Source organism: Pristis pectinata, chromosome 4 (genome assembly GCF_009764475.1).
Source record: "Pristis pectinata isolate sPriPec2 chromosome 4, sPriPec2.1.pri, whole genome shotgun sequence".
NCBI lineage: Eukaryota > Metazoa > Chordata > Chondrichthyes > Rhinopristiformes > Pristidae > Pristis > Pristis pectinata.
Window position 1 is genome coordinate 45,648,640 of NC_067408.1, and position 15,192 is coordinate 45,663,831.

The 15,192-nt window shown below is 43.5% G+C and overlaps 1 protein-coding gene across 1 annotated transcript in view; it reads right to left on the bottom strand.

The window, feature by feature from the left end:
- Positions 1-2,440: 2,440 nt before the first annotated feature.
- Positions 2,441-15,192, bottom strand: part of LOC127569603 (hepatitis A virus cellular receptor 1 homolog) — a 34,320-nt gene continuing 21,568 nt past the window's right edge. Inside the window, exons 5-8 of the mRNA XM_052014389.1 lie at positions 9,303-9,364; positions 6,554-6,647; positions 2,553-2,577; positions 2,441-2,463 (exon numbers count right to left, since the gene is read on the bottom strand). Of these exons, the coding sequence (XP_051870349.1) occupies positions 2,449-2,463; positions 2,553-2,577; positions 6,554-6,647; positions 9,303-9,364 (196 nt within the window). The 3' untranslated portion in view covers positions 2,441-2,448. The remainder of the gene's footprint in view (positions 2,464-2,552; positions 2,578-6,553; positions 6,648-9,302; positions 9,365-15,192) is intronic.

Consider the following 15,192-nt stretch of genomic DNA (forward strand, 5'->3'; position numbering starts at 1 on the left):
TCAAGCTCTCCAGTTCCAGCAACATCCTTGTGAATCTTTTCAGCACCCTCTCTAGCTTAAACACCTCCTAGAGTATGGCAACCAGAAATGAACACGATATTCCAAACACGGTTTCACCAAAATCCTAAATGGCTGTAATATGACATCCCAACTCTTGTAGTCAATGTCCCATCCGATGAAAGTAAGCATGCCATACACTTTCTTCACCACCCTGTCTAACTGTCACCACTTTCAGAGAACTATGTACTTGTAGAACAGAGAGACCAGGGGGTACAAGATTGCTAAGAGCCCTGTCATCTACTGTGCAGGTACTGTCCTGGTTTAACTTCACGCTTGTCTGAGCTAAATTTCATCAGCCATTCTTTTGCCCATTTCTCCAACTGATCTGGATCCTGTTGTAACCTTAGACAACTTTCTTCAGTGTCCACTATACCACTAATTTTGCTGTCATCCGCAAACCTACTAACCATGCTACCTACATTCCATCCAAACCGTTCATATTAGAAACAACAGGAGATCCAGCACCATACCATTGATCATAGCCCTCCAATCTGACAAAACAACCCTCCACTACCACCCTTTGCCTCCTTTCACCAATTTTGCATCCAATTGGCTAGCTCACCCTGGATCCCGTGTGTTCTAACCTTCTGGATCAGCCTACCAAGTGACATTCTGTCCTCATCAATCCTCTTAGTCACCTCTTCAAAGAATTCAATTAAATTCATGAGACACGATTTCCCATGCACAAAGCCACGCTGACTATCCCTAATCAGTCCTTGGCCTTTCCAAATGCAGATAGATTCTGTCTCTCAGAATCACCACCTTATCCACCACTGATGTTATGCTCACTGGTCTGTAATTCCCCGGTTTGTCCTAGCAGCCCTTCTTAAATAAAGGCTCAATGTTAGCCATCCTCCAGTCTTCAAGTACCTCACCCATGTCTAAGGAAGATACAAAAATCTCTGACAGAGCCCCATCACTTTCTTCCCTTGCTTCCCACAACGCCCTACGATACTAGGATATTAAATGTCAAAAGGAAAATCAGGATAGTGATAGGGCAACAAAGGGGTGAACAAGTTAAACTAGTTGATAATGGCAGTAAAGTGGAAGAAGTCTTGAAACCTAATTCACCCAAGAATTGAGCATGCAGACTATCAGACTGGATTAGCTGAGATCAAACTAGATGTTAATGTAGAAACAGGAGAGAAAAATTGATGATCAAACTGAGGGAATTTAAAACATCTGGTCTGAAATATTGTATCTTCATGTATTAAAACTATTGTCATTGTAAGATATAAGTGTTTGTCCAACAGAATTTTAATTTGTTTTTAAAGGGACTTTAAAGGTCAGATTAACAAAGTTGCATAAACTTCCTTTGTATTCCCTTGAGCATAAGAGATTTAGGTTGGGTGGGGAGGAGAAGATTTGATGATAGCATTTGATAAATTACAGAAAAAAACTACATGAAATTATATTCTCGAGTGGGAGAATCACAAACAAGAGGGCATAGTCCTAAAATTATAGCCAGCCATTTAATATTGAGAGCTGGTAGTATCTTTCATACACAGGGTAAATAGGGATTTTGTTCCATCTCCCCAAAGAGTAACACACAGCACTTTTATTAGAGGCGTTTGATAAATGGAACAAGAGATATGGAAGAAAGACAAGGAGAATGGGGATGCAGATCAACCATTAACTAATTGAAGACAGCATATAGGAGGGGATGAATGGCCTATTCCTATGTTCCTAGTCAGAGAACTTCTGGTTTTCCACTCTTAGTTTATGTACAATATTATGTACAAGCCCATTAAGATCAAATGCTATTTGCCTTGCAGCTGTTTTGCTGCAGGATAAAGGAGTCTCAGTAGCACACTGGAGGGAAAGGGAGAAGAATATCCTTTGTCAAATCTAGGCAGTTGCATACCACCAGAACAACGTTATGGCACAGGTGCCTGACACATATATGCTTTTCTGCCAGTCTTATTTCCATCATATCAGCACCATCAAACCTGACTGATCACTCTTGCCTCATGCCCAGAATCCTGAGGCCCAGGCCCTGATTTCCTTGCCCCTTTCACCCAGCAATTCCCCTAATACAGGCCTCAATCTCTAATCTCAATCCTTACTGTAATCGTCCCTGAGCCATACTTTTAATGTACACATAACCCCTGCCCACAACATAGTCCCCTGATGCTTTAAAGACTTTTACACTGTAAAATTAAACATTAAGAAGGCAATACACATTTAATACAACAATATAATTCAGGCATTTACAAATAACTTCACTTAATCGATTTTCCTATTGCTGTTCAATCAATAACTAGGTGATGCAACATTTTGAAGCCATCCATTAATTAATTAATTGATCAATCAATACTATCATCCAGTGTAGTTCATTCAGGAACTTGATATATATTTTCTTCTACCGATTGGTGCATGTGCAGTCCATTAGCATTGTTTGAACTGTGGACACAAATGAGTAATTAATATATAAGAATGTAAAAATATTAGCATTTATATTAAAAACAGTGCTGTAAAATATAAATTCTTACTTGTACTTTTTTGTAGAATTCTTCACTAAAAGAGACAAAAATACGTATTGAGAGAGAAATGTCAAAAGAGCAGCATATGTCACAATAATGCATTCATATAAATTTACACTGACATTTTTGGAAACTATTTTAAGTCACACATTATTTTACTTTTTGAATTAAGCATCAATGAGGAAACAAAATAAAGTTTCCCAGGTATTGCTGACTGAAAGCAGTAGCACAGGTTTAATGGGGGACATCAATGAAATTGTTAAGAAGAATAAGCCTGGAGACAATTGCTTGACCAATTTCAAATCCACATCCCGAAACTCACTCACACCACTCACCACGAAGGCACTTTTTAAATACAAATCTTTACCAAAATATTAAAAGTGAAACTATTAATTTTGTAACTTCACTATTTTTCTGTTAAATTTGGCAGTCCACATGCTGATCACCTACCTATGTGAGTGTTTTGTTTCCCACAGCATGCTCACTACTAATTTTCGGAAGCTAGGTTCATAAATAATTTATTTTCTCCTCTTCAATGGACCTTTACATTGGCAATTCTCCATCCATGGGAGCAAATTCCATTTCCAGGGATGTTTAAGGACTGCAGATCTGCTTCAGTATTTGTCTTTTACTCTCTAAGATTTCTGGAATGCCTATCTTCGGGAACCAGTTGGTCTTTTTTTAACACATTAACTTGCATCAGTTGTTTTCAGAGTTACTTGCTTGTTATCTCACCTAAGTTTTCTGCCTCCTCTTATTTTCCTTCCCTAATTCTCTCTGCCATGAACTTTGATCAAATTTTGAATACTCCTTTAATATCACCATCTTCCTAAATCATCCAAGAGAAGCTTTCATTTGTTAATCTCTACTGTGCTACCAGAACAGGCATGGGAAAGTTGGTGAACTCTTGAGAGGGTAGGATGCGCAGAAGGATATGTAGGAAGTGGGAAATGAAACCAGCCACATAAGATCCTAGTCTTCACCATGATCAGATATAGAGATCCAAGAATATTAAGCATTGGACCAACATAGTCATAATTCAACAAAAACTGATGCCACATGCAGCACTGAACTGCACACATTCTTTCTTGAATCATACAGGCCCTTTGGTCCACTATGTCTATGCCGTTCCTCTAGTATCTATCAATACTAATCCTATTTACCAGCACTTGGTAAATAGGATTAGTATTGCCTATAGAAGCATCTGGATGAGCACTTGAATCGCCTACTGTGCCTTGGCGATTCAAGTGCTCATCCAGGTGCTTCTTAAATGTTGTGAGAGTTACCCACCTCCACAATCTGTTCAGGCAGCGCATCCCAGACTGCAGCCACCCTCAGGTGAAAATATTCTTCCTCCAAACCCCTGTAAGCCTTCTACTCACCTTAAACTTATGCCCCTTGGTCTTAGACATCTCTCCCATGGAAAAAAATTTCTTATTATCTACAACATGAATACTTCTCATAATTTTGTATACAAGGTATTACGTAATAATTTTAGCCATGAATGCAACACACACAGTGCTGGAGGAACTCAGCAGGTCAGGCAGCATCCGTGGAGGGAAATGAACAGTCAATGTTTTGGGCTGAGACCCTTCATCAGGACTGGAAAGGAAGGGGGCAGAAGCCAGAATAAGAAGGTTGGGGGAATGGGAGGAGCACAGGCTGGCAGGTGATGGGTGAGTCCAGGTGAGAGGGGGAAGGTAGGTGGGTGGGGGAGGGGGGAGATGTAAGAAGCTGAGAGGTGATGGGTAGAAGAGGCAAAGGGCTGAAGGAGGAGGAATCCGGTAGAAGAGGCCAGTGGACCATGGAATAAACAGAAGGAGGAGGTGGGGAATAGATGGGCAGGTCATGAGGGTGGGGGAAGGGGAAAGAGAAGGGGTGAGGGGGCCACAGGACTGAGGGAAGACAAAGGGGAGGGGGGGGAGGAGGGAGGAAAATAAAGGTGTGGGGGGAGAAGAGAGGAGAAGTTACCAGAAGTTAGAGAAATGGACGTTGAGACTGTCAGGTTGGAGACTCCCAAGGCAGAATATGAGGTGTTGTTCCTCCAACCTGCATCTGGCCTCAACGTGGCAGTAGAGGAGGCCATGGATAAACATGTCAGTATAGGAGTGGGATGTAGAATTGAAGTGGGTGGCCACCGGGAGATCCTTGCTTTTGCAGCGGATGGAGCGAAGGTGCTCGACAAAGCGGTCACCCAATCTACGTCGGGTCTCACCGATGTAGGGGAGACTGCACCAAGAGCACAGGATGCAATTAATGACACCCTCGAATTCACAGACGAAGTGCTGCCTCACCTGGAAGGACTGTCTAGGGCCCTGAATGGTGGTGAGGGAGGATGTGTAGGGACAGGTGTAGTACTTAGTGCATTTACAGGGATAAGTGCTGGCAGGGTCATTAGTGGGGGGGGACGAGTGGACAAGGGAGTCGTAGAGAGAGTGATCCCTCTGGAAAGGGGGGAGAGGGGGTGGAGGGGAAGATGTGCCTGGTGGTGGGGTCCCATTGGAGGTGGCGGAAGCTGCAGAGAATGATGTGTTGGATGCAGAGGCTCATGGGGTGGTAGGTGAGGACAAGGGGAAGCCTGTCCCTGTTATGGAGGGCAGAGATGGGGTGAGGGCAGACATGCAGGAAATGGAGATGTGGGTGAGGGCTGCATTGATGGTGGTGGAAGGGAAAAACCATTTACTGAAAAAGGAGGACATCTCAGAAAAGGTAACTGTGGGAGTCAGTGGGTTTGTAAAAGATGTCTGTGGTTAATCTGTCTCCGGAGATGGAGACAGAGAGATCCAGAAAGGGGAGAGAGGTGTCGGAGATGGTCCAAGTAAATTTGAGGGCAGGGTGGAAGTTGGAGGCAATGTTATGAAATTGATGAGCTCCGCATAGGTGCAGGAAGCAGCCCCAATGCAGTCGTCAATGTAGCAGAGAAAGTTGGGAAGAGTTACCGGTGTAGGCTTGGAACATGGACTATTCCACGTAGCCAATGAACAGGCAAGCATAGCTGGGGCCCATGTGAGTGCCCATGGCTCTGCCTTTGGTTTGGAGAAAGTGGGAGGAGCCGAAAGAGAAGTTGTTGAGGGTGAGTACCATTTCTGCCAGACGGAGGAGGGTGGCAGAGGAGGGTAGGTGGAGGGGAACTGGTTGGGTCTGTTGTCGAGAAAGAAGCGGAGAGCCTTAAGGCCTTCCTGATGGGGATAGAAGTGTACAGGGACTCGATGTCCACAGTAAAAATGAGGCGGTCAGGGCCAGGGAACTGAAAGTTGTTGAAGTGATGGAGGCCATGCAAAGTGTGACAGATGTAGTTAGGAAGGCACTGGACCAAGAAGGACAAAATGGAGTCAAGATATGAGGACACGAGTTCAGTGGGGCAGGAGCAGACAGAAACAATGGGCCTACCAGGGTAGTTGGGTTTGTGGATCTTGGGTAGGAGGTAGAAACAGGCATTGTGAGGTAGGGGAACTCTGAGATTGGAGGGTGTAGAGGGGAGATCTCCAGAGGTGATGAGGTCAGTGATAGTGTGGGAAACAATGGCCTGATGCTCCTTAGTGGGGTCCAGGTTGAGGGATAAGTAAGAGGAGGTGTCCGAGAGTTGACATCTGGCCTCAGCAATGTAAAGGTCAGTCTGCTAGACTACAACAGCACCACTCTGGTCTGCGGGTTTGAAAGTGAGATTAGGATTAGTACGGAGAGAGTGGAGGGCTGTGCGTTCGGAGGGGGTGAGCTTGGAAGAGGTAACAGGAGTGGTGAAGTTGAGATGGTTAACGTCCCGTCGGCAGTTAGAGATGAAGAGATCCAGAGAGGGCAGAAAGCCAGCACAAGGTGTCCAAGAGGAGGAAGAGGGCTTCAGGTGGGAGAAGGGGTCATCAGTGGGGGGTGGGGAATCCTTGCCGATTCCTTAGCCGTGACTGCAATCTTTTTAATACCAATCATTATTAGTGTCCCAAATGAGGATGTTTCATCATAACCCTGGTGCCCCCTTGCCCTCCCACATATCTAAATTACTAAGCTCCACTCACATTTCTTCAAGAAGATGATTGTAATTATTCCAGTCACAGAGATAAGAAACAGTAAGCCAATGCCAAGATAAAGCGGAAGTTCCGTGTTTTCTTGCTAAAATGAAAAGATAAACTTCACTTCAGAAAACTAAAACAGAAAAATTTTGGAAATTTTCAACAGGTCAGGCAGCATCTTTGGAAAAGGAAACAGAATTAACATTCCAGGTCAATTAAATGAAATATCATTGACCTGAAACATTAACACTATTTCTCTCTTCACAGATGATGTCTAACCTGGTAAGTAATTCCAGCATTTTATATAATATATTTCAGATGTCCAGAGCCACAATATTTGCAAATATAAATGTGAACTTAAAAGATTTTCCACGTTTATTTATGAATGTTTTGTCTTTATCTAAATAGGTTCCTTAGATTAACATCCTTGTCAGTTTCACAAACCCTTTGCGTGCTAATTTTGGCATCTAATGTTCAATCTAATGATCTCTTGTGCTGGATCCATTAATCATTGAAAAACAGTTTCTATCTCCTTCATGCAATCCCTTCAACCAAGTCTCCATTTAATGCCCTGTTTGAATGAAATCCACCCCAACTTTTACATCTTTCTTTATCATTGTGCTTGTTCATTTAAGTCACCAAAATCCAGCATATCTGACAAGGCCCCTGAGTGTATTTTATCAGAGAAAGAGAATGACATTCCTCCTCTAGACAAAGAAGTGCCTGTTTCTCTCTGTGATTGATCACAATCCCAATGAATTCTCATTCTCAGTAGTTACTGTTTAGAGCTGGAGGTCCTATTGATAACACTTATCATTCATTAGTGATGGACAGAAATTTATGTCCTCCCAATTGTAAATTACTGGAATTTTAAAGGGGATTCCATATCCTGACATCAATACCAGGCATCCCAAGTAGACTGAAACCATTTCCCCTCCTTTTAAATATACATACTCTGTGACACTTCAAACAGAACAAAGCAAGTAGAAGGGAACAAATCATTCATGTCTCGTATAGCTAGAATGTGGTTAGCACCAGGTAGATTTTGAAACTTTCCACAACGAAGAAGGCAACGTTTGAGACATTTAGATGGTGAAGTTCCCTTCCCCACCCAACCCCCACCCCTGTTTTTCAGGCTCCCCATATTAATTCCTTAAATATGCAGGTAGGATTTCTGCTTTGACTGTTGTCTGGGTGCAAATTGGGCTCAATATTGCATTAGCTTTGCAAAGTCTTTTTTTCCCTCAAGTCTCTGCTTGTACTTATTTCAACATCACTGAAGCCCAAATCTAGAAAGACAGCAATCAACAGTAATTTAGAATGTAGTGTTAAAGAAATTACTTAAATATTCCTTAATATACTTAAGAATAATAACAACCATCTAATTTGGTTAATGTAGCAGAAAGTGTATCTCTTCCTGAAATTAAGCATTTTATCCAAGTGTCAATTTGTTTATTTTGGTTTTACAGTTAAATTCATTTAACTTGTAGTTTTAAGTTGGAGCAATATAAAATAGCCTTTAGTCTACCAGAGAATTCAGTAACCAGGTAGAACTGGTTAATTGAAGTCACATTACTCCTGGGAGTACAAATCGTGGCCCTACCTAAAACCACAGTGTGATTTTAGCACAGCTCCCCTGCAAGTGCAGTCTCTGTGGTCTTTGATGAGTTTAGGGTAGTGATGAAATTAAATAAATTGATTAAGTTAAATAATTTTTAAGACAGATGCAGCAGGACAGATGGAAACCACTGGGATCCATGGCATATATAGCAAGTGTGTGTAATTTCAGCTCTGAGTTGATGAGCTGGCATCTTGGATTCAGGTAGTGTGATTTATCCCAGCTAGATACTTTGCTTCAGGAGGAAGGATGGATGAACAAACTAGCCACAGCACTGAGGTATGGGAACCATTCAAGTTGGAGCACTGAAAAGGAAAGTAGTGGTAATAGAGATAGGAGAGTAGATGTCATTCTCTGTGGTTACAAGCATGAGTCCTGAATCTACGTACCTGCTCTGTGCCTGGGTTAAGGGCATCTCCTTGGGGCTGGAGAGGAACTTGGTGGGAAGGAAAAGATCCTGTTGTCGTGGTCCATGTGGGAAACAATGATACAGCACGACAAAGAAGGATGAGGAGTTTGAGCAGCTAGGGTTCAAATTGAAAATCAAACTCACAAAGGAGTAATCTCTGGATTACCACCCAAGTCATGTGCAAATTGGCTCAGGGTAAATAAAATCAGGGAATTAAGTGGTTGGCTCAAATATTGGTGTGGGAGGAATGGGTTTTAATTCATGACACTGGCACCAGTACTGGGGAAAGAAGAAATTGTTTGACTGGGACTGATTTCACTTGAATCAGGCTGAGCAATGCCTTGGTGAATTGAATAACAAAGGCTTCCATTTATAATTGTGGGCATCCTGGGTTTTTGAAGGAACTGGCAATGCAGAAAGTGGGTGCACTGATTTTCTCATAGAACAGTACAGCGCAGGAACAGGCCTTACGGCCCACCATGTCTGTGCAGATTTGTAATTAATTTCTTCAAACCTTCCAAAATTTGTACTAAGCTTGACATTCCCCTTTTGCAGAATTTTGCCACTAGGCCAGTAGGTCAATATATAATTAGCCCAATGGAGAACCAATGCTTAGTCATTGCTGAGAGACTGATTTATTGCATCCATTAAACACCTGCAAAAAAAATGTCCAACATTCTAGTTATGTTTCAGCTGTTAAGCTGTTTGCACCATTGATATATGCTTACTGCTCCAGAAGAAGTGGTCATCCCATTGGTAATGACTGGAGAGCTCAGAATTTCTTGAGTACCTGAAGATACAGAATAAATTCCAGCTGATATCACAAGTAATAAAGAAGCTACAGCGCAAAAAGATCAAGTTACGGCATTGAAGGACTGCTCCGTGTTAAAGCTCCTAACCGCCACTATTGTCAAAGATTCATTATAAAAATAATTTTCAAAATAATGCCTAAAAGACATTATTTTAATGATGCTTTGAAGTAAATCTTGCCACCTACATTCTGATTCCAGCATCTCCACCCCCAACCAGTAGGTGGTGCTGGGAGCCATAGGCCAATCATGGTGCTTTATTTTACTAATACAGCCAAACACTGTGCCAGTGCACATCAACTACTTACAGGTTAGCTTCTAGGACCATCTTATGCTATGATGCTATGAATTTACACTTACACCTTCACAGAATTGCTTCTGGTATTATTTTTACTCAAAGAAGTGTGACAGCTGCTAAAGGACATTTTATTTACCTCTGCCTTTCTGCACAAACTAGTTGCTCCCAGATGTGTGGTTGTTTACCCCTAGAATACACCATGACTGGGAGGATGAGCAGTTGTCACTCAAAGCAGGACATGCTATTGGTAGTGGAAGAGGGAGAAGGGGATTTGAATCTATCTCCATGCAGGAACTAATGGCATTTCTGTAAGGATTTCCTTGCTGAAATCTGCCAGACCACAGCAACGAACTTCTTTTTTATTCCAAAATAAACTTTATTCATAATAGAAGACAAACTATATACAATTTTAAAACAGTGCAAGCCTTTACATTCTTGTACAGATCATTCATTAGTGTTACTCTTTTATATAAAAAACAGCACTGATGCCACACGTGTGGCTCCCTGGGAGCTACCCAGTCCTGTATTTACAATATTTAGGGGCTTTCTCACCTGACCCCACCCCTCCCTCTCCAGTGGCAGAAGAACCCTAAACTGTAGTCCTTCCCCACCGAGCCTTTGCATTGTCTGCACCCAACTTCAGTGCGTCCCTCAGCACGTACTCCTGCAGCCTGGAATGTGCCAGTCGGCAGCATTCCCCTACGGACATCTCGCAGTGCTGGGAGGCCAACACAACAAACTCAGCAAGGACAAGACTGCCAGTGGCTGTAAATTGGCCAAAGCTTCCTCCAGGCTGGAGCTGGAGATACAGTTTGGCAACCACTGTTGCAGGAGGATGGTCAATGAGATATTTCATTCCTCTAGCCAGAATCCACCAGGGAGAGACAGCATGCAATTTTGCATGAATTGCATGCTTCCTCAGGGTCTGGGTGTCTTTGCCTTCATTTAAATTGCCCTGAATCCTTGCATGCTAACTCTCCCGTACAACCAAAACAAAACCGAATTTAATTCCCTCAATATCCAGTGACCATGGACAGCAAACCAGCATAATTCTGTGTTCTGGTGTCACAACGTCTTCATGCTGTCTCTTCTACATTTAAGCCATCATGTCAAACCAGATTCCAGCAACCAAATGATCAGTAACAATGTGGTTGGCACCACTGTTATTCTTGCCACCCTCCCTGGCTCAAGTAACACCATGGTTGATGACACCTCACCATTCTGAGGAGCAGGAGGAGGAGAATTTTGTTTTTATTTAATCATTCACATTTAATGTCCATTTCTAATTGCCCTGATCTGAGGAGATGGTGAAGAATCAGCCTCTGGAGACACACCTAGACTGAAGGACACTCATGAACCAGATGTGTTTTTACGATATTTTATGAAACTATATGATTTTTTATGAAACTACCAATACGGTAGTTTCATGATTACTGAAACAAGCTTTATAAAGTAAAATCCATATTTATTTAATTGCTGAAATGTAAGTTTCCCAGCCACCATGGTGGGATTTGAATCCACACATAGAACATTACAACACAGGAATAGGCCCTTTGGCCCACGATGTCTATGCCAACCACAATGCCAATCCAAGCTAATCTCACCTGCCTGCACATGGTCTGTATCACTCCATTCCCTGCCTGTTCAATCAAATATAAAGTACCAAGTTACTTTATTCTCATTGACCCATATGCTATAAAAACACATGGAGGAACAAAATGTTGTTTCCCCCAGACTCACACAACAGAGGACATACATAAAACAGAAGACATACAATAAACACAGACAAAAAAATTGTGCAAATACAAATAGTGCAAAAACAGTATATACAGAATACAATTTAGTGCAAACCGAGTTAGACGAAGAAAATACAGAACTCAGTGGGTTACACTAATTGTATAAACACGTTCAGCAGCAGCCAAAGTTCCTATACACCGTTGTGCAAACCAGGGCTTTTGACGCGGTATTTGTCTGAAACTGTCTCCAGGGTATTCAGGAGCCTGACAGCCTGGGGGAAGAAACTGTTGTACAGTCTAGTAGTTCTGGCCCGGATGCTCCGGTACCGCTTGCCAGACGGCAGTGGGACAAATAGGTCATGGGAGGGATGAGAAGGGTCACCTATGATTCTGCAGACCTTGCGTGTGCATCGTGTGTATCCAGGATGGATGGAAGAGGTACTCCAATGATCTTTCCAGCTGTACTCGCAATTCTCTGCAAAGACTTACAGTCAGAGATGTAACAGTTACCGTACCAGGCAGAGATGCAGCTGGTCAGGTCACTCTCAATGGTACCCCTATAGAATGTGGTGAGGGTGGGGCAGGGCAGGTTTGCTCTCTTCAGCCGCTGTAAAAAGTGGAGACGCTGCTGTGCCTTCTTGGCAAGAGAGGAGATGTTGGTTGACTAGGACAGGTCGTCCGCTATATGTATTCCCAAGAACTTATAACAGCTGACTCTCTATACAATGGTGCCATTGATGCACAGGGGTGAGTAGTCAGCCTGGGCCTTTCTAAAATCCACAATCATCTCCTTTGTTTTGTCCACGTTCAGGGAGAGATTGTTGACTGAGCACCAATCCACCAGCCTCGCCACCTCCTCTCTGTAAGCTGTTTCATTGTTCCTGCTGATGAGGCCCACCACTGTTGTATCATCAACAAACTTGATGACGTAGTTGGAGCTTGAGTTGGCAGAGCAGTCATGGGTCAGCAGTGTGAACAGCAGTGGACTGAGCACACAGTCCTGGCGGGCTCCAGTGCTCAGCCCGGTGATATTTGAGATGGTATTTCCGATGCAAATTGACTGTGGCCTTTCAGAGAGGAAGTCCAGAATCCAGTTGCAGGTGGAGGTGCTAAGGCCCAGTAGGTGTAACTTCCTTATGAGGTTCTGTGGGATGATATTGTTAAAGGCAGAGCTGAAGTCTATGAACAGCATCCTAACATAAGTGTCCTTTTGATCTAGGTGAGACAGGGCCAGGCAAAGGACACTGCATCTTCGGTTGACCGATTGCGGCAGTATGCAAACTGAAAGGGGGTCTATTGAAGGAGGGAGAATAGATTTGATGTGTTGCAAGACTAACCTCTCGAAGCACTTTGTGATGATTGGTGTCAGTGCCACGGGGCAGTAGTCATTTAGACCGGTTACAGGCGTCTTTTTAGGCACTGGTATGATGGTGGTAGATTTGAAACATACAGGGACAACTGCTTGTCTCAAAGATATGTTAAAGATGTCGGTGAATACATCTGCCAGCTGGTCTGCGCAGTCCCTGAGCAAACATCAGGTATGTTATTAGGTCCCGCTGATTTCTGAGGGTCAACCCTGGATAATATCTTCGTGACACTAGCTGAGGACAGACAAAGTACCTGGTCATTGAGCAGTGGAGACATCTTGCTTGCAGGTTCATTGTTAAGTGCATCAAATCGAGCATAAAAGTTGTTCAGCGCATCTGGGAGGGGAGCGTCATTGTCGCAAGTGCGAGGTGGGGGCATGTAGTCCGTGGTGGCCTGGATGCCCTGCCACAGACGTCTTGTGTCCTTGGTATAAGAGAAGTAGCCCTGGATCTTCAGGGCATAACTCCTCTTTGCCTCCTTGATGCTGCCAGACAGGTTGGCCCTCGCTGTCCTGAGGGCTGCCACATCACCTGACCTGAAGGCAGCATCTCGGGTTTTCAACAGTTCATGTATCTCTGCTGTCAGCCATGGCTTCTGGTTGGTGCGTGTAGTGATGGTTTTGATGACAGTGACATCGTCAATGCGCTTGTTGATGTAGCCAGTCACCACAGCTGCATACTCCTCCAAATTGACGGTATGGTCATAGGTGGCTGCTTCTCTAAATATACTCCAGTCCGTGCTTTCAAAGCAGTCCTGTAAGGCTGACATTGCATTCACAGGCCACATTCTTATCTGCTTCTGAAACGGTTTCACACAAGATCACAAGACAAAGGAGCAGAAGTAGGCCATTCGGCCCATCAAGTCTGCTCCATGAGCTAAACTAAAACTATTCCTATCTAGCCCCAATTTCCAGCCTTATCCCCATATCCCTTGATACCTTGACTAATTAGATACCTATCAATCTCCTCCTTAAACGTCTCCAATGATTGGGCCTCCACAGCTGTACGTGGCAAAGAATTCCATAATTTCACTACCCTCTGGCTAAAGAAGTTTCTCCTCATTTCTGTTTTAAACCGGCACCCTCTAATTCTAAGATTGTGCCCTCTAGTCCTGGACTCACCCACCAGGGAAAACAGCTTAACCACATCTACTCTGTCCAGTCCTTTCAATATTCTAAATGTTTCTTTGAGGTCCCCTCTCATTCTTCTGTACTCCAGCGAGTACAGTCCAAGAGCCGACAAATGCTCATCATAAGTAAGCCCTTTCATTCCGGGAATCATCCTCGTAAATCTCTTCTGAACCCTCTCCAACATCAGTACATCCTTCCTAAGATAAGGGGCCAAAAACTGCACACAGTATTCCAAATGAGGCCTCACTAGTGCCCCATAGAGCCTCATCAACACTTCCTTACTTTTACACATTATACCTCTCAAAATGTATGCCAACATAGCATTCACTTTCTTTATCGCCGATCCGACCTGGTGGTTAACCTTTAGGATATCCTGCACGAGTACCCCCAAGTCCCTTTGTACTTATGTACTTTGAGTTTTCTCCCCATCTACATAATAATCTGCCTGTTTATTTCTTTTTCCAAAGTGTACAATGGCACATTTCTCAACATTGAATCTCATCTACCATTTCTTTGCCCATTCTCCTAAACTATCTAAGTCTCTCTGCAACCTTCCTGTTTCTTCAATACTCCCTACTCCTCCACCTATCTTGGTGTCGTCTGCAAACTTAGCCACAAAACCATTTACTCCATCATCCAAATCATTGATGTACAAAGTAAAGAGAAGCAGCCCCAACACCGACCCCTGCGGAACACCACTAGTAACTGGTAGCCAACCAGAACAGGATCCTTTTATTCCCACCCTTTGCTTTCTGCCTACCAGCCAATGTTCCACCCATTCTAATATCCTACCTGTAATTCCATGAGCTCTCATCAAATTAATCAGCCTCTTGTGCGGCACCTTGTCGAAGGCCTTCTGAAAGTCTAAATACACAACATCCACAGCCTCTCCCTTATCCACCCTACCTGAGATTTCCTCAAAAAACTCCAATAGGTTGGTCAGGCAGGATCTTCCCTTCATGAAACCATGCTGGCTTGGACCTATCTTGCCTTGCACCTTGAGGTATTCCATAACCTCATCCTTGAGAATCGATTCCAATAACTTTCCTACCACCGATGTCAGACTAATAGGTCTGTAATTTCCTTTATGCTGCCTCCCACCTTTCTTATACAGCGGAACTACATTCATGATCCTCCAGTCCTCCAGAACCATGCCGGAGTCTATCAATTCCTGGAAAATTGTCACCAATGCCTCCACAATCTCTAAAGCCACCTCCTTCAGAACCCGGGGGTGCACCTCATCCGGTCCGGGAGACTTATCTACCTTTAGTCCATTTA